The sequence below is a fragment of the Rattus norvegicus genome, chromosome 5, assembly GCF_036323735.1.
Source record: "Rattus norvegicus strain BN/NHsdMcwi chromosome 5, GRCr8, whole genome shotgun sequence".
Lineage (NCBI taxonomy): Eukaryota > Metazoa > Chordata > Mammalia > Rodentia > Muridae > Rattus > Rattus norvegicus.
In genome coordinates this window covers 17964635-17980129 of record NC_086023.1, presented here as the reverse complement: position 1 = coordinate 17980129, position 15495 = coordinate 17964635, and the positions used below count along the sequence as shown (strand labels likewise).

The 15495-nt window shown below is 35.8% G+C and overlaps 1 protein-coding gene across 4 annotated transcripts in view; it reads left to right on the top strand.

Annotated features, from left to right (window-relative positions):
• Rb1cc1 (RB1-inducible coiled-coil 1) overlaps nucleotides 1–15495 on the top strand; it is a 63913-nt gene that overhangs the window by 32305 nt on the left and 16113 nt on the right. For all 4 annotated transcript variants that reach the window (NM_001107901.1, XM_006237794.5, XM_039109749.2 and 1 more), the window contains 9 exons: nucleotides 153–579; nucleotides 4245–4415; nucleotides 4957–5141; nucleotides 5328–5514; nucleotides 5594–5675; nucleotides 5767–5828; nucleotides 7807–7910; nucleotides 8149–8275; nucleotides 8357–10248. In NM_001107901.1, the coding sequence (NP_001101371.1) occupies nucleotides 153–579; nucleotides 4245–4415; nucleotides 4957–5141; nucleotides 5328–5514; nucleotides 5594–5675; nucleotides 5767–5828; nucleotides 7807–7910; nucleotides 8149–8275; nucleotides 8357–10248 (3237 nt within the window). The remainder of the gene's footprint in view (nucleotides 1–152; nucleotides 580–4244; nucleotides 4416–4956; nucleotides 5142–5327; nucleotides 5515–5593; nucleotides 5676–5766; nucleotides 5829–7806; nucleotides 7911–8148; nucleotides 8276–8356; nucleotides 10249–15495) is intronic.

The following is a 15495-nucleotide window of genomic DNA, read 5'->3' as shown; positions in this document are numbered from 1 at the left end:
CCCAACCCTCTAAGCTGTATTTTTATCTGGCTAATAAATAAGCTTATATGTGAATAAGACTCGGAGCAGTGGTAAGGCTGGTGTTTTGAAGTACAGTGTGATTTCATTGGATGAACACACTTGTTTTACTGACTCATGTTTTATATATTAAGTTTAGGAACTGCGGTTTCAGTAATGGCCAAGATTCCACTGTTGGAGTGCCTAACCAGACATAGTTACAGGGAATGTTTGGGAAGACCGGATTCTTTAAATGAACATGAAGGCTCAGAGAAAGCTGATATGAAAAGATCTACTGAACTGGTGCTCTCTCCTGATATGCCTAGAACAACTAACACATCCTTGTTAACCTCATTTCACAAGTCAGTGGAGCATGTAGCTCCAGATGTCACTGATGCTGAACAAGGCAAAGAACTTCGAGAATCTTGTCAAAGTACTGTCCAGCAAGAAGACGCTCCAGTAGATGCTAAAGACAGTGATCTGCCTTTTTTTAATGTTTCTTTGTTAGACTGGATAAATGTTCAAGATAGACCTAATGATGTGGAATCTCTGGTCAGGAAGTGCTTTGATTCTATGAGCAGGGTAAGTTGTGTGTGTGTGTGTGTGTGTGTGTGTGTGTGTGTGTTATGGGGGGGATGATTAACAACAACTTGCATTAGAACTTGAGATTAGATCAAATCACTTGTAATCATGCTCTTGAGTTGATTATAAACTTGGGAAGATTATTTGAGATGGTAAATCTTTAGTGCAGTTTGAAGAGTTTTCATAAATACATTTTGAGTGATTCAAGGATAAATCACTACCAATTAAAATGTATTATTGAACATTTCCATAATTTGGAAAGTGGTCTTTTCGCAGTAAGCACCTTCCTATATGAGAATAGTAATTATTCCATCTCCTTAAGAAGTTATCAGTAAGACATTGGGCTTTCAGATACAATTCTAGAAGTAAACATGAGATAATTCATATTCATATTCTCTTCATATTTGCTCTGTAAGTTGATAGAAAACATTTGCATCAGAAAGGAAATCGCTTTAGTGACACAAAATACTTAATGTTTTGAAGATTTCAGTTGTCAGAATATAAAGGACTTTGCTTACAGGGGTACTTAGTTTGAAAACAGATTTAGTCCTTGATTCATTCGGTCTTCAACAAAATGAAATACCTGAATATTTAGTCTAAGATACCTAGAACAGCACATGCCTACATTGTTTAAGTTGTAAGTAAAATGAGACCCGTAAGATCTTGGCTTCTTAATATCTTTGCCTTTGATAACATCTGATAGGTAATTATTTAATTCACTTTAAGGCACTCGATTCAGCAAAAATTGCCAAAAAAATGAAAGCGAGACAAGTATTTCTGCTTAAATACTAATATCTTAGTAACTAACACTTCCATTTATGACTGCATGATCAACCATATAACAGTAGTTCTAATAACTGTTATCATTGCTATAATTAAAACTGTGCTGGAATTCAGAATAATTTTATATAAAACCTGATGCTTGCTAGGAAGTGTTCCACTACTGTTGTATCCCCTGTACTATATAGGCAGTTTTACTAACTTATCCAGACTGACTTTGAACTCAACTGTGTGGTCCAGTTAAGTCCTTTTACAGTCCTTCTGCTTCAACCTTTTGAGTACCTGGGACTGTATAGGACTTGCTAACAAATCCACCACGAGATATTTTGTTTTTTAATCTCTCAATTAGTACTGTTTATCTCATAGCAGTAGTTTTGTTTGCCAGCAATATAATAAGCAAAAGGTGCTTAACTTGATGGTTTTTTTTTTAAATGCTATTTACAGCCCTTAGTTTTATAGATTAGTCCAATTCTGTTGTTTCATAATGTATGTTTCCAGCTCTGAATTTCAGTAACTGCTTCAGGAAATGAGTTGCGACATAAGGGTTTTTTTTTTTTTTTTTTTAGTTTTAATTTTTGTAATTTCTGACACTTGTGAATTACTCTTGTGTTTATAAATTTGAATCCCTAGCTTTATATTTGTATTGACTGCTAGATGATAATTTTTGTAGTTGTTTTGTTTGCAACACAGTTTTAATTTATACATAAGATTCTATAATTGTTGATTTTTCTTGTAGACTTCTATTTCACAAATGTAGAGGATTTATGCTTGTATACGTGGGTTGCATGTTTATACTTAGCTCACTTTACACTTTCCAGAGTTTATTGATCTTTAGTATTTCTAGTATATCTTTCAAGCCACTTTATTTGTCTGTCTTTCTGTCTCTCAAAGTCAGGGATTCATTATGTAGTCCTTGCCTTGAAATTCTTCTGATTCTCACATGCTGGGAGTAAATGTGTGCACTGTTCTATTTATTGGATAATTAGCTCTGTATAGAGGGAGGGCAGTTTGTTTGAAGGTTGTATAGTTAGGAATAGAGAAGATTAGAGAGTTGGTTTTATAACTTCACTCATGAGTAAAGATTAATATATCAATAAATGCTGATGGTGGAAACTTAAATAATTATTAGTATGATTTATATCAATAAAAACATTACCTGGAAGTTGTAGTTTTTATTATCTTTGGGAAAATGAAATAAAATCATCCATAAAATATTAAATAAATTTTTATTACAGTAAGGTTTTTAGGAATTATGTTAAACTAATTCAAGATAAATCCATTGTTTTTCTCTTTCTGACCACTGTTCACATCACTTGAATTATCTTCCTGTTTTACCTTCCTCTAACCTCATTTAAAGAGCCTAGTCAAATTCTTCCTTTACACATCAAGAGTAGCCAAAAAGACCTTGATCAATGAGATAACTCAGTGGGTAAAGGATATCTTGAATCTGATGTTTGGGTCTTAGATGGCCTCAGGAGGGAATTAACTCTCACAAGTTGTCCTTTGACCTGCATGTATGTATGTATGTATGTATGTATGTATGTATGTATATATGTGTATATATATATATGACACACACACACACATACATACATATACATTCATGCCCACACACGTGTATCCATTTACATGTGTTTGCACAAACACAAAATAAACATAGTTGAAGAAATCACTTGGTTGCTATCCATGTGTTTATATTGGCAGGTATTCATAGTGCCTTCTGAGGCTTGAAAAGCTGTGGTAGTTTTTCTTCATTAAAACTTGAGCTTAGGATCTGGCAAGATGACTCAGTGAGTAAAAGCCTAAAACCTCATCTTAATTCCCAGGACTCACTGTGTAAGGAGAGAGGGCATTCCTTTTTGGCTCATGTCTTTTTACCCACCAAGGCTCTAGGTTTAGTTACTAGTACTACAATATCAATAGTGATAAAGAAATAAAATGTTCTTTCAAGTTATTGGTGACAGTTCCCACATGTAATCCCAACACTGAAAATTTGAGACTAGCCTGGGCAATGTAGTGTGAGTTCCTTGAATGAGACTGTGCCTCAAAATAAATAAATAAATGTTATGCTTAATGAATGCTAAAACCATACAGAGTAATCCAAATCTGAGGAGGAATCTGTGAAGGAAGCAGCAGAACCTGAGGATGAGGAGATAAACAAAGGTAGTATATTATGCCACAGTTCTAGGAGCCTTTTATGAAACAAGGTCATTTAATACCTGTGACCAGACAGTTTACTAGAAAACAATCACCTTCAAATGCATCATATAATTAAATTTTACACTACAAACAGATAGAAATAAAAAGTCAGAGAACAGGAACGATTAAAGATTAAGAAGCCTTATTGATCAAGCCATTTCCTTACAGTAGAAAGTTTAAATTAAGCATTCTGTCCCAGATGAGAAGAAAAACATTGCCTTTTCAACTCTTTTAATTCTTTTAACCCTTGCTGAGTTAACTAATGCTGGCCTGAACCTTTGGTCTTTCTACCTTGTGTCCTGAGTTCTGAATTACAAACATATGTCAACTACCTGGCTGTGGAAGATGCTTTGAGAGAAGATGAATTGATGAGTTACCAGCAAAAGAATGGGTTCGTCATTAGCTCCACTTTATATGACCTTGATCACTTTGAAAATAACATATTCTTAGGGATACTGAGTCTTGTTCAAATTAGAGCATTGATTGAGATTTGTGATTCCTGAAATTATGCTCTTGATTTTTGTATTGTGGTTTGTTTAACACCAGTTGTTTAGCATGAGGTTCATTCTATCAACCTTTCTTTGGAACTATAACTCGATTCCTAGTGCATTGGTTTTTTTTGTATCATTTTCTCTTTTGTATCTGACTCCGTAGATTCTACTCACATGTGTTTCCTTCTCATTTAGCTTGACCCAAAGATTATTCAACCGTTTATGTTAGAATGCCATCAAACTATTGCCAAACTTGATAATCAGAATATGAAAGCCATTAAAGGACTTGAAGATCGGCTGTATGCCTTGGACCAGATGATTGCTAGCTGTAGCAGGCTGGTGAATGAACAGAAAGAGCTTGCTCAGGTATTGTGTTCAGCACCACTTGTTTCCAGTCCCAGAACCAAATAGCTGAATTTCATTTTGTGCCACCATCCCTCTCCCTCATTCCTTTCACCCTCTCCTACCAGTCATTCCGTATTTCGTGGACTGCAGTTTTCCCGGGTAGCCCAGGTCGTCTTCCTGCTGTGCTGTGTCTTCTGGTGGTTGTTACATTTTTATTCCTTGTGATGTTGATGTTTCATGTGCTTATTTTTAATAAGGAAACACAAATATTATAAAAGTCTAAGATAGCTTAGATTTTGTGTTTCCCTGACATTTCAAAGAATTTGTTTGTTTTTGGCTTGTGTTTGGGTTAATTATTGTAATAAAGCTTTCAAGGTACAGATTATTGTAAATTGGCTTTCTGTCCTTAGAATGGCTATTTCTTTTGTTTTCTCCCGTTAATGAGATAGAAATTTTAGAAATCTAAATGAAAAGTAGTTCGTTGTCCATTTTTCTCTTACTTGACAGCTTATGTCATTTATGTAACAAAATTAAACATTCTTAAAACTTTTCCTTCCCAAAGGGATTTTTAGCTAATCAGATGAGAGCAGAAAACTTGAAGGATGCATCTGTGCTACCTGATCTGTGCCTGAGTCATGCAAATCAGCTAATGATTATGTTGCAAAACCACAGAAAACTGTTGGACATTAAACAGAAGTGTACCACTGCCAAACAAGAGCTAGCAAACAATCTGCATGTCAGACTGAAGTAAGAACTTCTTCATATTTTAATATTCCCAGGAACAACAGTAATTTCCCCCTAATGATTACATTGAAATGCGTATTGACTAACCTTGGGGTTGGACTTTATAGAGCCTTGGTCTTTATAGCTTACCTACAAGATGACTTTTAGCAAATATTGGAGCTGTTGAGAAAAATGATTCTTTATCTGTAGGTGGTGTTGTTTTGTGATGCTTCATGCTGATCAAGATGGAGAAAAACTGCAAGCACTACTCCGCCTTGTAATAGAGCTATTAGAAAGAGTCAGAATTGTTGAGGCTCTTAGTACAGTTCCTCAGATGTACTGCCTAGCTGTTGTTGAGGTTGTAAGGAGAAAAATGTTCATTAAACACTACAGAGAGGTAAGCAATTCTAATTATTTAATTATGCACTAGTTTTCATAATTGGTATATTTATTAATATGAATGTTCGTCTTCTAAGTGGGCCGGTGCTTTAGTCAAAGATGGAAAACAATTGTATGAAGCTGAAAAGTCAAAAAGGGAGTCCTTTGGGAAATTATTTAGTAAGTATTCATTTATTTACCCTTTTCTTTCTTTATTTTTTGACCCTTAAGTAATTTCTAAAATAATTATGTTCCTGGTTTCTTTGTACAGGGAAGTCCTTTTTAAGAAATCGTCTGTTTAAGGGACTGGACTCCTGGCCTTCCTCATTTTGTGTATGTATTTTCTAACCAAGACTAAATTCTATGTTATAAAGCCTCATTTTTTAGTATTAGAGGCATTTATCAGAAACAGAAGAAGTTGTGAGTGATAGGATTGAATTACCATAAAATGTTCTGGCTTTAAGGGTTATCTGGTGTAAGCTTTAATATGTGTTAATAATTTTGTGTTTAAGATTATATTTTAATTACAGTGTTTCTCCCTTCCCTTTCTTCCCACTAAAATCTCCTATATACACCTTCTAATCTCAAATCATGGACTTTAAAAAGCCGTTGGTATTATATGCATATATGTGTATATATAAATATTCTTAGGCATAATCTGAGTTCATATAATGCTACCTACATGCATGCATATTTTCAGAGTTGACCATTTGGCACTGGACAATTGATTAGTGTGCCCAACCCTGGGAAAGGTCACCTCTCCTGCTCCCAGCTTTACTCAGTTGTTTGTAGTTCTTTATGTAGGGTTAAGGCATTGTGGGCTTTCCCCCATGCATCTTGGTGTTTTGTTAGTGTCTGTCTTGTTTAACTCATGTTCAGGTGGTCATGTTGGTGATATGTGTGGGTATAGCTTCTGATGTTACTAGAAGTCCCCGATCCCCTGTCTCCTACAATCTTTCTGTCCCCTCTTTCCATTGAGTCTTTAGTGCTGAAGTATTTATAGAGGTATCCTTCAGTTTTAGTTTTCTGTAGTCCTTATTGCAGAAGAGCAGTTCCCTTGATGAAGGGTGAGAATGTATGCGTGTTTGTAGGTATAAGGACAGATATTTGAAGATTGCTGTGAGGGATTATGTTATTAGTGAATCAGTGGTTCTGTGTTCTCCTATAATAATCCTGATATCACTAGGACTGAGTAGCAGTTAGGTTTCCAGTACCAGACATGGTCTCTTTCTGTTGAGCAGGTCTTCAGTTAGCGAGCTTACTACCAAGGCGTGAGTGAGTGCTTCACCACTGGTTTATTGTCCAAGAGCTCAGAGTAGGCTGGCATAATCAGCGGCAATGCAGTTTTGTTTTTTTTTCTTTTTTTTTTTTTTGTTTTTTTGTTTTTTCTGCTTTTCATTGTATCTTTTTGTAGTCTTTCTGCTGTCTGTTGTCATTTCATCCCATTGTCTCCATGCCACTTCATTATTTGAGTCAATAACTTAAATCTTCAGTAAATCTTCCTTAAAATTAAACATGAAAATATCACTCGATATATTTAAGGGCAGTTAGCTGGGCTTATCAATTATTTAAATAGAAAGAAACATGTTTCATGATCAAAGAAATTTAGGAAATGCTGTGTCCCCCCACCATATTAAGACATCAATTTCAAACATTTTTCTGCATGGCAGTACTTCTTCAGAATGCACAGTTATAATTAGCATTCACATACTCATTTATCAGTGAGCCTGTTTTATGAAGATTATCCTGACATGCTTAAATCTTCTTGACTAGTGGTTAAGATAATTGGAGTTACTTTTAAAAGATACTAATTCTGGCCAGGATTATAAGAAAACAGCTAGTAGATCTTTACAGTTCGTTTTTCATCTAGAATTAAAGTTTGAATTCTTCAAAATGAGAAGAGAAAAGAAAAAAAAATCTTCCTAAGGTACATCAACAAAGTTTACTGTAGAGAGACCTCTCGTGACCATTCTCAAGTCCAGGGAAGATTGGAGAATAGCGTCTACCCGGTGTAACATGGCGCCATTTAGTGTTGGTGAGATACTAGAATGTCTATAGAATGGTGCTAAAGAACAAGCCTACTAGTTACCACCGAGAAACTCAATTTCCAGACGATTAAAGCTGCATAGAGCTAGCGTGCTCTGTCATGTTTGCACGGTCTTTTGTTTAGTTTTATTATTATTCTCTTGTAATTGTGAGAAGATCATTTGATATGTGTTTGTCAGTCTCTTAGAGTGGATTTAATTGTTGCAAGACATCATCGTAAATAAATTCCATTTATAGACTTCCTCTTATAAATTTCCATTTATAGACTCAGAAGCCTCGAAAATTTGACTGTGAACTTCCAGATATATCATTAAAAGATTTACAGTTTCTTCAATCATTTTGTCCTTCAGAAGTGCAGCCATTCCTCAGGTAACAGCCATGACTACTTTTGACTAGAATTGACCTTAAAATGATGAACGCTATGATTTGTTTTCTTGTGGCTTCCCTAACTTGTTACACTGGATGTTTTTAATGATCGTACAGGCTTCTTTCAGTCTGCCTGTCCTTGCTTAAGAAGGACTGGCCAGGTTGTTCATTGTTTTTAACAGAGTGAAATAATTTGTTTGCAGTTTTTGTTAGAAACTAAAAATCTATCATTCTTTTTCAGGGTTCCTTTACTTTGTGACTTTGAACCTCTACACCAGCATGTACTTGCCCTACATAATTTGGTAAAAGCAGCACAAAGTTTGGATGAAATGTCACAGACCATTACAGATCTGCTGAATGAACAAAAGGCAAATGAATTTTAAATATATTTATTAATATAAGATGTTTGCACTGTTATAGATTTTTGAGACTTTCACTTTGTGTTTTAGGTATCCACAAGTCAAGCATCTCCACAGTCAGCTGCTTCTCCAAGAATAGAAAGTACAACAGGCATTACAACTACTACCTCACCAAAAGCTCCTCCTCCACTAACTGTTCAGGATACTCTATATCCGGCAGCGTGTCCCTTAGAAGAGCTGTCTCCGGATAGCATCGATGCTCACACATTTGATTTTGAAACCGTCTCCCATCCAAACACAGAGCAAACAGTTCACCAGGCTTCTATAGACTTGGACTCATTAGCAGAAAGCCCTGAGTCTGATTTTATGTCTGCTGTGAATGAGTTTGTGATAGAAGAAAATTTATCATCTCCGAACCCTATAAGTGATCCACAAAGTCCAGAAATGATGGTGGAGTCGCTTTACTCTTCAGTCATCAATGCAATAGATAGTAGGCGCATGCAGGACACAAGCACACGTGGAAACGAGGGCTTTGGGGATCGCGCTGCGCTACATGTCCAGCTCGAGAAATGCAGAGTTGCTGCCCAAGACTCTCACATCAGTATACAAACCATCAAGGATGATCTGTGCCACTTCAGAACATTTGTACAGAAAGAACAGTGTGACTTATCAAATTATTTAAAATGTACAGCTGTAGAAATAAGAAATATTATTGACAAAGTAAAATGTTCCCTAGAAATAACACTAAAGGAAAAACATCAGCAAGAACTCCAATCTTTAAAAATTGAGTATGAATGTAAACTTAATACTCTAGAAAAAGACAGTGAAGAAAATGTAAATAAAATTTTAAAATTGAAAGAAGATTTAGTATCCCTTGAGGAGGCTTTACAAAATAAAGACAGTGAATTTGCGATAATTAAGCATGAAAAGGATGCTATTGTCTGCATGCAGCATGAGAAGGATCAGAAGTTGTTAGAGATGGAAAATATAATGCATACTCAAAACAGTGAAATTAAAGAACTGAAGCAGTCACGAGAAATGGTGTTAGAAGACCTGAAAAAACTGCATGATGAAAAAATAGAGTCATTGAGAGCTGAATTTCAGTGCCTAGAACAAAATCACTTGAAGGAATTAGAAGACACACTGCACATCAGGCACACAGAGGAGTTTGAGAAAGTTATAACAGACCACAAAGTATCTTTGGAGAAATTAAAAAAGGAAAATCAGCAAAAAATTGACCAGATGCTAGAATCTCATGCCTCAGCTATTCAGGAGAAAGAGCAGCAGCTGCAGGAATTGAAAGTCAAGGTTTCTGACTTGTCAGACATGAGGTGTAAGTTAGAGGTTGAACTTGCACTGAAGGAAGCAGAAACAGATGAAATAAAGATCTTGCTGGAAGAGAGCAGAACACAGCAGAAGGAAACACTGAAGTCTCTACTTGAACAAGAAACCGAAAACTTAAGAACAGAAATAAATAAATTAAACCAAAAAATTCATGATAATAGTGAGAGTTATCAGGTGGGTTTATCAGAGTTAAGATCTTTAATGACAATTGAAAAAGATCAGTGCATTTCAGAGTTAATCAGTAGACATGAGGAAGAATCTAATATACTTAAGGCTGAATTAGACAGTGTTACAGCTTTGCATCACCAAGCATTTGAAATAGAAAAAAAACTGAAAGAACAAATAGTTGAATTGCAGACTAAATTGAACTCAGAACTGAGTGCTCTTGAAAAACAGAAAGATGAAAAAATAACCCAACAAGAAGAGAAGTATAAAGCTCTTATACAGAACCTTGAGAAAGACAAGCAAAGATTGGCCATGAACCACGAACAAGACAAAGAACAGTTAATTCAGAAGCTTAATTTTGAAAAAGATGAAGCCATTCAAACTGCACTAGATGAATTTAAGCTGGAGAGAGAACTTGTTGAGAAAGAGTTATTAGAAAAAGTTAAACATCTTGAGAATCAAATAGCTAAAAGGTAAGTATTAAGCTTAGAATGTAATTTACTATTTCAGATGTATGTGTTAATTATAATATCTTGATTTGTTGATTTTTCTATAATTAAGTAGAGGAACTGAGGAATTTTTACCTGTAGAATACTATTTATCACAAACATGAAAATAATATTACATAAATTTACTACTGTTGGAGCTAGGCGTGAGAGCTTATGCCTATAATCCAAGTGCTTGGGAGTCTGAGACAGGAGGATTGCTATGGAGTCAAGCCTGGGCTACAGAGTGAACTAATTTTAGGCTAGACTTTGTCTTAAAAAGGAAACACAAATTGTTTTCAGAAAAATGTTTTTGAAACATGTGATTTGTACTTTTTACTAAATTTTTCAGTTGAAATTGCTTTTCTTTTCCTATACAATTTTTTAGAGTTTATGCCAATGAGAATATGCAGAATGGTCCTCAATATTGCTTTCTGGACACTACAATTTCATTTTTGTTTTCTCTGGTTGGAAAGCTAATTCTTTTAAATTCTAGATTTCTTGCTTATGTGTTTCTTCTTATATTTTTAATGTCTTTTTTTGTTTGTTTTGTTACCACAGATGGGTTTAGTATTTCCATTTTGTGGTGGGATTTTACACAGTATGGTAAATCTGTCATTTAGTCCTATCATTAGTTCTCAATGTGAGTATTGTATTGTTAGCGTGCATGTGTGCATGTATGTGTGTATGTGTATGTATGTTTCTGCCTGTATTGTAATGCTGATTTTAGACTAGCTCTTTTTGTATTTATGGGAGGTAAGAGGGTTTAATAGACTTGTGGAAATAAATCTTTGAAGACAAAAAGTCAAAACAGTGTAATGACTGTGAAAAAGCCCATTAAAGAACTGGATGGTAAACTGGTAATAGAATATATTAGAATTATTGAAGTAGCTGTACTATAAAACTTGAGTTTAGTTCTTACTTAGTATAGCATGGACTAGTGCAAGTTTATTCTGGGTAACAGGATCAGGATCAGTAACAGATCAAAAAAGCAATGAAATGAAAGGAAATTTTAGCCTTTCCAATTGACCTTCCAAGATTCTTGCTGATAGCAAGCTAGAGTGATGAGAAGCCAAGAGTAGGAGATGAAGAATTTGATCCAGTATTGAGAGAGATCAGATTGCAGGAGTGGGAAATTTTCTCCAAACTGACGTACAGACTTCATGCTACAGCTGAGCAGTGCAAGCTTGACAAGAACAGTTGTCTTTGGAGTCTAAAAAAGACTGACTAATGTTTAGTGAAACTTTGTCAAGCTCTCTTAAAGATCAAGACATCCTCTGAAGTAACCATCAAAGTTGATTCTCCATGGCTCACTGGGAAGCTACCACAGTACTAAAGAACCTCTTAAAAGCTGCGAACGTTGGCTTAAATCTACAACATAAAATGAGTTGTTTTCAGTTACTTGTCAGAAAGTTTCTGTGACACAACCGGCTACAACCACTTCTGGAGAATAGGACCGGGCCTCTCTTCTGTCTTCCAAACCTTGCAGGTGTTCTTTTATTGCATATTTGAAGCTCTTCAAGGGATTTTGGGAAATGTAGAATCTCTGCCTTGAAGAATATATGAGATTACAAAAGAGTTGGTAGCAGTGTTATGGGAGAGAGCAGTCTAGCATTGTACCCTGTTTTAAACATAGTAGTCAGATGTCGATATTCCTTTATTCATATTGGATGTCCAAATAAAGACACTTCAATTAATATCATATTTGTTTCACATGATGTAACTTTTGTCCCACACATGCCTAAGATTTCCTTATCCTCTCTGTTTTCAAAGGTAAGACTCAAATTGATGTTTTTTACCCTTCCTCGATTGAACATTTGTTCCTTTTCTTTTTTGTTTTGTTACAATGATTGCCATTCTACAGGTTAAAAGCTGAAAAAAATAGAGAATAACTACCATTATTGTATCTTACTTCATAAACCATCAGAATAGAAGAAGGGTTTATAAAACCTTAAGAAACATTAAAGAAAATGTGGTTAGATTTAATCACTAGCCTTTATTTCTCTAATTACCATTGCAACTGATAAATATATGTAGCTTCTTCTGTTATCTACTCCATTTGTTCATTACGTTAGCCAGTGCTTTATCTGGTGGCAGACTGAAATCTTTGTAAGGAGACTACCATTTACTTTTATAATACAGTTGCCATAGATTTTTACTTTAACTTTTTAAAAGGTGTGTGTGTGTGTGTGTGTGTGTGTGTGTGTGTGTGTGTGTGTGTATGTATGTGCGTGTCTGTCTGTCTAAACCCAGAGCTTTGTACATGCTAGGCAAGTACACCACTGAACTACATCCACATTCTTAGGTGGTATAGTTCTTCATTAGTTTTTTGTTTTTGTTTTTGTTTCTGTTTTTTTTTTGTTGTTGTTGTTGTTGTTCCCTTACTAGACATGGTAATGCCTAGAGGCATCCCAGGTAAACTGTTTTCCTTTATTCTATTAGGCAGTATGCAATTACACCAGCTATGTAGCATATAACATTTGTACTTATTGGTTCAGTACAATGGAGGGGGCAGCAGTGGCCAATGTGATAACTAATTTAAAAAATGCTTGGGGAAAGGGTCATATGTGTATTATGCCATGCATGGAGATCATAGGGCAGCTTTGATTTCCACTTTGTTTGACACAGGGCCTCTTTTGTTAACATTTACTACTGAATACTCAGAATAGTTATCCTTCAGGACTCAGGAGTCTCTACCTCTCCCTCCCATGTTACTAGTAGCATGCTGGATTACAGAGGTATGCTATGCTACCACACTTGGTTTTATGTAGTTTCTGGAATTCCAGCTTAAATCAGCTTGTGTGGCAAGTACTCTACCCACTGAGCGATCTCACTGACCTCCAAGAATTACTTCCTGTAGAAGTAAATCACTTCTAAATAAGCATAGACCACATTTCTGTTGCTTTTCTTTGGAAAAGCACCAATTACTTGCACCAATTTCAAGTTCTGCTATTGTTATGTGACAATGGTCACAGAATGGTCTTAGGTTCAGAGTACTATTACATTTGGACTTTATACTTCATCCATGCAAAAATGTCACTCTTATTCTATGAATCTAATGTCTTGCTCATAATGTTTTATCACAGCAACAGAAAAGTAACTACTATAGACAGTACTATGGCCTCACATAGTAATTTAGAAGATTATTGTGGTAAGGTTTTTAGTCTGTACAAGAAATAGAGTACTTGATGATAACTCTGCAAAAAGGAAAATACTGACTCCCAATCTCTAGGGTCTTATGGTTATCCTAGAGTATGCAGTATTTCTATGCATCATTTATCTGTTAGCCATACTTCAAATATCTGCTCGAATGTTGGTCTAAGGGTTAAAAAGCTTATATGCTAATCTAGACCTTATAAAAGAGTGGTTTTTGCTTTGTAATTTGAACAAGTAGACAGTCTTAAAAGTTTTTGGTAAATGGCCCAAAACAACATACACAGGCGGAGACGTGTTACTTTCAAGATTTAGAGGCTTGCCCAGCAATACCTCTTCCCTTTTTCCCTTTTAGAGGGGACACAGGCACTGCTGACTAACTCCAAATATTCATAACCTTTGTGCCCTGCATATGTCTTGCCCCATCAAGATATCTTAAAATTCTTTATTCACCCTACAAGTGAGGTTTAGCCAGCCATTGCCTTTAAATGTGATAGATCAGTCTGATGTTCAGAATAGGGGGAAGACCAGCATCTTTGCCAACTAGTTTTGGGGTAGGGAGCATTAATTATATAATTCTTCAAAGACAATGAAGTACAAAACCTTTTGTCATAGTAAACTGCTCTGACATCTGTGCAGCAAGGTCAGCTTGTAATCAAGATTTGAAGTGTAGATGTTTAATGTCTGCTAACCATATTCTAACAAAATTAGCAGATGGTTTATAGCTTGGATTGGCAAGCTGGAGTCTAGGAATCTGTCCACACTTTGTAATGTGTGTATTGTCTCTCTAGTTACGTATGCGCACCCCTAGCTTCCTCTTTTCTCCTTAGTTTCAGGAGCATTATGGGCCACAATCCCTCTTGTAATGGAGGTAAAGTGCCCTTGCTTTCTAACACAGTGACTACTTCATTTGCCTTATTTCATCCACCAGGTAGATAATCCTATCTCTCCTGACTTGTAGGGTGAGTATAGTATGATGGACTATCTTGAGAGGGCACGTTTATATTTTATTACAAGAGTTAATCTTTGCCTTAGATATTTGTGCATAGAAGCAGTATATAAAGAGTTCATCATATCTGCGCTGCCAGGCATCCATTGTATGACTTGAGACATTGGTCCTGCAGCAGTGTGGGAGCTTCTGCCACAGCTTTAATACAGCCCACCACGCACATCCATGGATTTGTTTTCAGCTACTGCTTTTGGCCAAAGTTGAATAGTAAGAACAGAGATGATTATGTTAACCCTTTCATTGTTTGTACCATAACAGATTTGGGTTATTGTTCCTATTCTAATAGCTTATGTCCCCCATACTAGGTATATTCTCCACCCTTTCTTTTTGTGTTTTTGCCAAAATAAATTTGAGTAACTGAAGAATGCAAACAAACATCCTTTGGTTAGATTTTTAACTTACTTGTATACCTAAGTTTAAAAGTCACAGTAGGTCTGGAAGCAGCTGAATTCTGAGACAGGATTTGTAAAGGAGCTGAGTTTTGAGAATGGAACTGCTTCAAAGCGATACCAATACATCTGAAAAAGAAGACTCCTTTGCTCTGTGGAATGGAAGCTCTTTAGTATTTAAAAAGACAGCTGAAGCATGCTCCAAAACCCTAGCTTTCATTGGTCCCTTCATAAAATTTGCTATGTAATGCCCTAATCTACTGGTGTTTTACTTCACCACTTCAGTTAAGTTATAACTAAGCTCAGTCTAGTTGCTCTTAAACAGAACCACTTCAGAATCTTAGCCAGTATGCATTTAAGTTTGAATGTCAGTGTGTCTGTCCTTTTATCACCACAACCATTCCTTTTCCAGTTCACAACTCTTGTGCTTCCCCAAAGCCAGGAAGTAGTAGTCTAGAAAAAGAAAACTGAACAGAAGGTGTTCTATCAACTGTTACTGTTCCATTACAGTGTTCATTCTTCCGCCTCAGGCCTTAGGCTTTATTCCCCCTTAGCCTTTGTGTCATTGTGCAGTATACCTGTGGTAATCACGTAGGTACTCTTTTTTGGGTCAGTGGATCATAGGCTCTTTTCAGAGAGAGTGAGTGTTATAGCTGTGTGTGCTTGCTTACTAGAACTATCTCT